Here is a 10,132-nt window from a genome sequence, read left to right as displayed (position 1 = left end):
GCGTTATCCACTCAGCTGAGTGGATAACGCGATGGCGTCTGAAGCGAAAGGTACTGGGTTCGAGTTCTAGAGTGAACATCAACTCTGACGAGTAGTGAATTGGACGAAACTCGCGTCCTGGATTCAACTGCTAGCCACCATCCATCTTTGCTTACATAGTGATAATGTTTATATTTGTATGTATGTTTTTTTCTTCTCATTTTTCTTTGTTTGTTTCACTCAATTTTAGATATTTGCTACAGCTTTAGTTAATTTCAGTTCATGGTGGTTAACTGTTAATAAAGATTATCAATTATCTGTACAATATGATGATTTATATACCAATTTATTGTTAAATTTACGACGTGCTGCTGTTCTCTTTCCAGATACACCGAATATATTGTCAACATTACAATTGATATCAGAAAAAAAATAAGTTTACTGTCCAGTGCTTTGTTTAAATTAATATTTTAAGGAATCTTTATTTACATGGATTATTATTATTATTATTATTATTATTATTGAAAGTCAGTCGCCTCACCGGTGTTTTTATTGCCCTTTCATTTTTACAGATTATACTTTTAATACAAAATTTTTTTGTTCTTGTGAAAGTCTTGTTTACATTCAGTTAACTATCAAGTCCAAGGTCAATTAAAATCAATTCACATTTATATTAATGTTTATTTGTTTAAATATATAAACAAAGAGGCACCAAATATATATGCGTTACACTTTGTCATTCGATTTGTGTGAGGGTCACTCCCCGAGCCTTTGATCTACAAGTCTGTTATATCGAGTGAGTGCTTTCTTGCCCAGTTGATATTTATAAACGTGCTGATTCCCGCCAATGAGAGAGGAGTGAGTTTATTGATCGCCCAATGATACACAAAAGCGTTATGAGCAGTCTTGAGTACTTATCAGTCCTGCTTTCTGCCTAGATCAGCCAGTTAAGTCCAGAACACCAATAACAGCCTCTGCAATATGAATCATTTGTTTCAAACATACTGGGTTTATATACCAACCAAACGTACTACATTGTACCATAAAATAGAAAATAACATTTGTACAAGATTTGACCAAATGTGGCTGTGAATAGGGGTAACAGTAATTAATAGACTGGGTATAACTCAAGAATGATAATAGTCTATAGGTCAAAATAAAGCTTATAATAAGAGGGATACGAATATGAATAGTTAAGTTACCTGACAATTATACAATAGGAAATATCCATATCATATTGGTCCATAAATAGTTCTCAAAGTTACCATTCATAATTTTCCACGGGATACAACAATGTCTAATCCATGAGGCAGTGGAGCGACGTTACGTATTTTATCACGAATCGCTGTAATCTAAAATACCAAGACTGTATTTAGCCAAGTGGATAGATGAAATTCACTCCAAAATCCAAGACTTGTTAACCCAAATCTAGTTGGTTCGTCCCTAAGTTATTGTCTCGCCGGAAGGTGTTTTCATTAAACGAATAACAATATTTCTTGTATGAAGACTACCTGCGAAGATTCAATTAATGTAGGGTGAACATAAAATAAAGACACTAGCTATTACTCAGTGCTCATGTTTTTGTAATATTCAGTCGTTGTTTTCTAAAAACAAAACATAAACAGTTTTAATTCGTTGCTACAGCTCATTATGTGACAAACAGTAATTCTATACTTCTGTCGAATGTGTATAGTACCACAGGATATAACTAAAAGATGTATATTGGGATTTATTCTTTTATATACTACTAATAAAGAATTGAGTAGAATCTTTTGTAGCCTCAGACATTTGAAAGAGTCAGATTTCAGTAGTATCGATGAATAGACAGTCCATGTCGCAATTATGTAATCTGATTGTGTTCACACTGTGGACGACTGGAGATATAACTTTGTACGGAATAAATCTAGCGGGGCTGGATAGAACATACAACTTGTACACAGCAGCACTTCGACAGTGTTAACCGTAAACGAAAACGGAAAGATATAATAGGAATTTTAAGAAAGTATTTACATCTCAAAGAAAAATGCAATATATATTATCATTTCAGCATATATATATATAATATTGTAGGGATTCTGAGAAATAAAGTGTCAAACAGAAATATGTATGAATAATGTGGAGTTGTTATACTTCAAGAGTTATAATAAAACTTAAGTGTGAAAGGTCATAACAGTAATTTTTGTTATTCCGGCTTCAGCTTGTCCTAATAATATTGAGTTCGATTATCTCCCAAATAGTTGGCAACTGGATACTCGCCATGCAAGGCATAATTTCCTCCAACGGATATGAATGATTTTTCACTTGAAGCACTAATTTTTCATAACCATCGATATTAAAAACCAGTCACAGCACAATACCATCAAGTTGCCATTTTGTGTTGTTACGCAAAAGTTACTCTCAGGTGATTTTTTCTACAAATACTTATTCCTATTTAAAGTAACGGAAAATCTTTCTTTCTGAAAACAAACTTTAATTCAATATTATCCACCAGTATAGGTTTGTGGAGACCGTTGAGTTTTGATTGAGATCATGAATCAATTAATGTTAAACCACCATTTAAAGCTCGTTACCAGTAGAGCTAATCCCTGTCGAGTGTGAGGCAGTTGCCCACCGAAGACAAAGAAGGATGGTCATGCAATTTCGTGAATTAGTTTAAGTTGGACATTAGCACTATTGTATGTCAGCTCATTAGTCAAGAAGTTAAACATTCATGCGCGAGACAGGATGTCCTGGGTTAGAATCTCACGTGTGGGATCGTAGATGAGCACTGTTGTGTCCCATACTAGGACGAAACGGTCATCCAGGATTTCAATGTTGATCTAACTTAGACCGATTCATAATGTCAATCAATACTATTTCCTGAAATATTATTTACGCATGGAATTCGCATAACAAAATGGTTGAATTCTTTGACATTATGCACTATACTTAATTTTCATTATTTGAAACTACTGAAAATATTTTACTGTAGTTACTTCATTGTATCTACTAAAATTTACTAATCTGTCATAAAACTTTTCGTTGCTATTACTTCATCTACTTTTAATTTATATCAGTAGTAGCAAATTTTTGACAAAAAACAATTTTCTGTTACTGTATAGACCATGTTAAATTTAGTTAACGAGTTGATTTTTATCAAACAAAATAATTAAACAAACTAGATATTTTTATTTAGTTGAATTAATCAAGTATAAAATTTAACATTTAATGATGATTAAAATTACAAAACCGGGTGTATGTTTTTATTGAAAGAGAAGGATTTTTTCAGAGGGTGGGGGGTGGCTGAAGGAAGATTAATTGAAGCATTAATTTTAATAAGATTATTAATTACTGAATTACATCTTTAAATAAAATTTTTAAGTAGTCAATTTAACATAAATGAACATGTTTATAAGTTGTATTATTATTTTTTTTTGTTCTTCTTTAATTCAATACACATCTACAGTTACTATTATATAATGAAATCAATCAGTCAACTGTAACATAGGACCAGGTACATATATGTATCGGTTCAAGTTGCCATATATATATATATATATATATATATATATATATATATATATAAAGGATAAATGAATTCATAGACCTTTTATAGGTTGTCTTGAATTCATTTAAAGAAATAAAGAGATTGTAAGGGAAAAGGATTTTTATTATAAGAGGATAATGGTTCAATTTATCCGAGATCCATTTGTTTAGATAATAGTAGTATAATAGTTTATTATTTCTTTTTTAAAGGGAACTATAAAATTTTTCAGTATATTGTATCTCACTATGAAGATTATCTTTTGTTATAGTTTTAATTGTCATAATTTAAGTAGTCTCTTCTGTATATTTTACTCTTGACATTATTTATTTTGATTACATATAATAAGTAATAACATTAAGGTAGATAAAAATAGAAGAGAAAGAAGGAGGAAGAAGAAGAAGGGGAATGTGGTGGTGGTGATGGTGGAGTGAAAGTAGAAGAAGAATTATGGAAGCTAAAACTATTATATATGCACCGTCTAAAAGGCATCATTCTAAAAGATGTTATAGACATATGAAAGAAAACAAAAAAAATTTTTTTATTTATAAGATAGGGAATCATTAATTCACTTTACTGTTTTACTCGGTCTCTCTCTTTATCTTCATGTTTTACGTTATTCGTTGTTACTACTGATTTTATTATTATCACTGCTGTTGTCCAAAGATAATATACATTAAGCTTATATTAGCTAATTAAATATAAGCCTATGTATTTATACGAATCATAAATATATGGCTTAAACTAATCATATTCACTGTTATCTTATATGATGAACAAGGTTATTAATAAGCGTATAAGGGGTGGATGTAATCTAATACTCTCCCTCTCTCTCTCCTACACACACACACACATACGTACACACATATATAAACTAAGGAGACAGAGTTAATACGACTTGTTTTACGACAATTTTTCTTATTATGATGTTCCAATATTATTGTTATATGCTTGCCATGTCATAACTGATAAATCCATATTATAAATTAATGTATTATATAATAGATATTATTTATATATTTATTATGAGTAGTATTATTAGTAGTATAATAATAATAATCATAATATTTTATATCATGATTTTTTGAATTTTGTTTTTAATCCTTTAAAATAGAATGTCAGTTTAGGTTAATTCATTTAATATACACATAAAGAATAAGATAAAGGCATCTTTAAGAATCTGGGATGAATAAATAAGTTTGGGGGAAAATCTAATTGATAATAATATAATGAGAAGATACAAGTAAACGATACCAAGTGAATTTAGAACTTCAGCCCATTGCACAAGCAAGTGGTTATCAGGACTTAGTAGTTGAGTGGATAACGTGATGGCGTTTGAAGCGAAAGGTACTGGGTTCGAGTCTCAGAGTGAATATCTACTCTGTGATGTAGATACATCTAGTTGACGAGTAGTGAATGGGATGAAGTGGTGCGCGTCCTGGATTCTACTGCTAGCCACTATTCATCTTTGCTTATAATATAAATAATGGTTTAAAGATTTTCAACATATTCAAAGAACTAATAATATTTGGATGAAGAATATTGTTTTCAAGAAATTCTATTCAGATTCTACAATTCATATATCCAAATTAATAATTAGAAAAATGGCCAGGTTAAGGGTAAAATGCATCGTTTAAAGTTAAAGCATGTGAGTTTAGGATTGTCAAATAAGATAGGACGAAACGCGCTTCCTTGATTTCACCGATAGCCACTATCTGTCTTTGCTTAGAATGCTTCTGACTTAAGGCAATGTCGAGGCAATACTCAAAGTATCCATATATGCGAATATGAGACTGATCAATTGCAGTGCTAAATATCAATGGGAAGATTCAAGTAAACAATACCAAGTGAATTTACAATAGAATAAATTTGTTCATAGAATGTTCACGTGAATCAGCTTATATGTTGAGTGAAAATTTTAAGATCCATGATCAGAATAAATATGGGGCAGATAGTGTGAGAGAAATAATAGTGCAATTACAACGCGATCAAATGTTTAGTGGAAGACCGTGTTGTGTAAAAGATTAGTAAGACATAATAAGGTGGGATGAATGAGAAGTAAATGAATCATATATTGGAGAGATTAATAATGATGTTTAACCACTAATAATAATACAAAGATTTGTGAATAAAGATAACAGATACAATTACATTTGAGTACGAAAGATCGTAAGTATAATAGTCAAATTAGGTCATTCAATAGCTAAGATTACTATTGACTAATTGAACTTGAGGTTGGTCAGGGGAGGAGAAACAGCTGAAGATATTTCTACTGTATATATAGCCCCGGGTCTTCATCCGGCTGGTTACTACTTCAGCCGTCTGAAGGACTTTAAGTCTGACAATCTTTGGTGAAAGTTACTGATCGGATAAATAATTGGAAAGGATTGGTTTATACTGGAACTATGAATAGTTCGCACTAAATGGGCCAAAATCGAGCTGTTCACTTTCTCCACCGGATCTTTGATTAGCCACGCTGGGAGGTGTTCGCGAGCACGAAAATTTAAATTCATAGAACTTCAACCAATATAACTTGCTCTCTAGGAGTAGTCGAACTGATAAATACAAAATGAGGTGGTCATTCTAGGTAATTCATCTTTTAGCCTCGGTGACACCATTGAGCGTGTAGAAAAAACTAGTCGTAGTTCTTCGGCATTGAAAGATTTTTGTATTGTTCTGCATAATCTCTGAGTTAATATTTCGCTAGCTGCATTCCCTTGGAATTGTATATACTTAGTAGTGAAGATATAAGTTATTTCATTATCAGTCTTACTAATAATAACAGAATATTATACCTTATTGAAAATCTATCAGCTATCTAAACTCATTAGTTCAGTGGATAGATAATGTCTTGAGATTTGGAGTACAAAGTACTGAATTCAGGTCTTAGTGGGAACATCAATATTGGCATGTCCCCCTGACGAATCTAGAATAAGATGAAACACATTTTAAACTCTACTGTTGGTCACAATCCATCTGTTCTAAAACTGAGTGATCAGACCGATATTTATATTGAAGAATGTGTAAAACTGTTGAGTTTCGATCAAAAAACGAATAATAAATGTGTGTATGTACACAACAACTTTCTCTAGTTTTTTGAAGGCCATTTCCCATTTCTGGATGGATACATAAAGTTTTGAAGTGGGAAACATTGAGTGTATTAAGAATTGATGTAAAATATTGTACTGATCATAAGAAATAAGAATTCCCCTCCATCCAATTACAAGTAGTTGACGCTCATCGTCTTAGTAAGTCTAACATTGACTGCTCATTGACAAATGACCAATTTGATTTTTATCTAATACTTTAGTGATAATCAAATCCTACTGATTCAGTTCCAGTGTGGCTATTAGCCTGAATGACTTGACTTTGTGTACACTTAGTTGATACGTTAAGTTACTGGAGTACGTGTACAGGAAACCCGGATTGATATAGGTTTTGTGCTAATTGAAATTTATCAGCTTGACTTACTTGTAGTTCTTAAGGAACTGATGCTATCTATTAGGTTAAAGACCAGACAAACATGACATTGGTCGTGACTCTGTGATCAGTTAATGAGAATATCTCAACTCGAGAGAAGGTTATTCACTATCCGAATAACTCGGTAGTAATATCTCAAACAATTAAACTAAGTGACTTATGTTAGAATCCCGCAAAAAGATATTGGTTCTCCTGCCATTGCAGATTTTGTTTGTTGATAAGTGTTAACTAGCATAAAATCTAGATCAAACATGGTTTCCTGTAGATTACTCTCTCCAATCATCTGACATCAATAATCACATTCAATAGTTTATAACTTCTGTTAGTATAAAGTCTTATTACTGTCATAATGTTACTAGTTGGTTTCATTTGTGTATTGAATAATTTATTTCCCTCTTTGTCAAATAACAATTCAACAATTCTTGTGTAAGAACAACGAAGCAGTGTACAACGAAGTTAATGTCTAACTTCAATTGACCCACGACATTGTGCTTCCATCGTTTTCTTATGAGTAACTGCTTCACACACCGTTGAATGTTAGATCAGTAGTCTAGAGGTAAAATGTTCCCATACGAGACTGAAAATTCTGGGTTCGACTTCCAGTTATTGGATCGTGAATGCTCACTATTAAAAAGTTCTATACTATGACGAAATGGTTATCCAATGCTCCTAGATTTTTAATGGCGATTTAACGTAGATCAGCTCATGATTTCAACTCTGTATTGATATTTTCATAGTTGAAATCATGAGTCAATTGAAGCTAGACCACCAGAGAAAACCTGGATGCACTGCTTGACGGCCGCTTCGTCCTATTGTGGGACTCCTCAGCATCCACGATCTCGAACCCAGGACCTACCAGTCTCGAGTCAAAGCACTTAACTGATCGACCACTGAACCGGCTGGCATTCAACGGTGTTAATGTCTAACTTCAACCAATCCATGAAGTTTGATCAACTGTCTATATTGATAATTATTAATTGAATTAGCTTGAAAAACAGGATATATATATACTCCAATTATCTTATCATATTCCATCTGTTCACCTGATTTATTTATCACATTTAAATTGAACATCAAAAATCAATCAGTTTACTTAATTATTATTATTATTCAAATGTTAACCTTTGGAGTTAATATATGTGATTAAAGAGTTAACTTGTTTATTTCATTTCATTGTGATATGTTCTTTCTTTCCTCTTTTTTTTTGTTGTTGTTGTTTTTGTGTTACATCACATTTCTTTCTCTATCTTTTCTTGATACCTCCTTCATTCTTTGGTTACCCTTTCTTTCCTTATTCAGTTACTTACTCATCTATTCATTATATATTTTCTCTATGTCACTTAATATATACTACTCATATGTAAAAAGTAGGCGTGTACAACATTTAATTTATTGTGTAATTGGATTTTCACAGGGAAATTAGTAGACTTTGATTTTTAAGTTCATGTATAAATATGGTTTTGATGTGTTTTGTTTCTTCTCTTTTTTTTTTCTTTTTTTCTTTTTTTTTTTTAATTTTACAGTTCATCAATTTTGGAATTTCACACCTTATTTAGGAAGAAAAATTAACTTTATATGACAAAAACCTTAATTATGGTGTAACGTTTTTATTTTTAGAAAATTAATGATTTGTATATTTTCTCCTTTTTTGTTCCTGTTAGAGGAGAAGAGAAGAGGAAGGATTTTGTTTTAACTGTTATTCATCTACATTTTGATTTCTCTTTAATTTTAGGACTATTTAATATTTTATAGTTGAATTCATGAGTTAATTAAAGCACCAGATGGCCGTTTCGTTATAGTATAGGACTTCTCAGTAGTACGTATCCACGATCCTGGCTGAAAAGATTCGAACCCAGGACCTATCAGCCTCTAGATCACTGATTTATTTAATTTTTATTTAAACACATAAATATTGGTACAAAGGGGAACCAAATAAATATGCGCCACACAAATCTCATTTCCTTTGTGTGAGGGTTGTGATACTGCTCAGGTGCCCAAACTGAAGCAGGTGATTTTCTTAGGGGGCCACACCCACAGCCTTTGACCTAAAGATCTGATCTAAAAGGCAGTGGAGCATCGTAAGGGGATGCAGTCCCATGATAGCCAGTGACCAACAATTGATTCATACGCCATTTGTTCCCTCAGTATACTGGAGCCCATGTTCACCATTGGTTTGAAATGAGGGTTTTCCAACTCCCCTAGGTGAACCCTCCGTGTCCACCAACCCAGTTAAAGTGCCGAACATTCGCTTTTCGTAAACAACACCTGTGGTACGAGAAGGTAGTGAGTAGGACTTCCCTGTCAGAGGCTATATACGCGTGTCCATGTGAGAGCATTTGGAGAGGGAGAGCTGACTCTTCCCACTCTCGGTTATACCAGGACATTTGGGGGCTAGATCACTGAGCTAGTATCCAGTGGTGTTAATCTATAACTTCAACACGATCTTCGAAATTGAGCAACTGTTCACCAATTCTCTTCAGTAAGTTACTATCTCACAACAGACTCGGTTGAACTCCACTGGTCATGGCTTCTCATTAGAACTCTAGGAAATACCTCTTGAAGCCAGTCATTAGTGAACATATAATTATTATCAGAAGGGGGATTTTGTGGAGAGTTTAGTAACTTTATAGTTGAATTCATAAGTCGATTGAAGTTAGGCCACCATGGAAAACCTGTAAACACTGGACGGCGTTTTAGTCCTAATGTGGTACTCCTCAACAGTGCGCATCTACAATTCATATCATAGTTTTACTATGGATAGCTTTTATTCACACAAAATAATTTTATTGTTTTGTTTATTGTCTAATTAAGGAGGAGTCCCATACTATGACGAAATAACCATCCAGTGCTTCCAGGTTTTCCATAGCGTTCGAGCTTCAATTGACTTATCAATTCAACCATAAAATTACTAAAATCTCCACAAAACCCCTTCTGATACTATTTAACATTATAAAGTTAGGTGATTAAAGGTAGTGAGAAAGTAGATTTGATCAACCTGTGTTCCATCCTATTTGATACTAGTTAGTAAGGGATGTCTACACTCTTGAAGGGGTTGATGTTTCCTGTGGGATTCAAAACATAGTTATTCTGAGACGTTACTAATGACTTATTCTCCCACAACTGATCTCATGAAAGACTGAGATGTTTACA

At 32.8% G+C, this 10,132-nt stretch overlaps 1 protein-coding gene across 1 annotated transcript in view; it reads left to right on the top strand.

Moving 5' to 3' along the window:
• The window catches only part of Smp_194650 (hypothetical protein), a gene marked incomplete at both ends in the record, with an annotated part of 67,197 nt that extends 66,782 nt beyond the window's left edge, over positions 1-415 (top strand). The window contains one exon of the mRNA XM_018798835.1: positions 230-415. Coding sequence (XP_018650684.1) covers positions 230-415 — 186 coding nt within the window. The remainder of the gene's footprint in view (positions 1-229) is intronic.
• Between the last annotated feature and the right edge of the window lie 9,717 nt (positions 416-10,132).

Source organism: Schistosoma mansoni, chromosome 3 (genome assembly GCF_000237925.1).
Source record: "Schistosoma mansoni strain Puerto Rico chromosome 3, complete genome".
NCBI lineage: Eukaryota > Metazoa > Platyhelminthes > Trematoda > Strigeidida > Schistosomatidae > Schistosoma > Schistosoma mansoni.
This window is presented reverse-complemented; position numbering and strand designations above follow the sequence as displayed.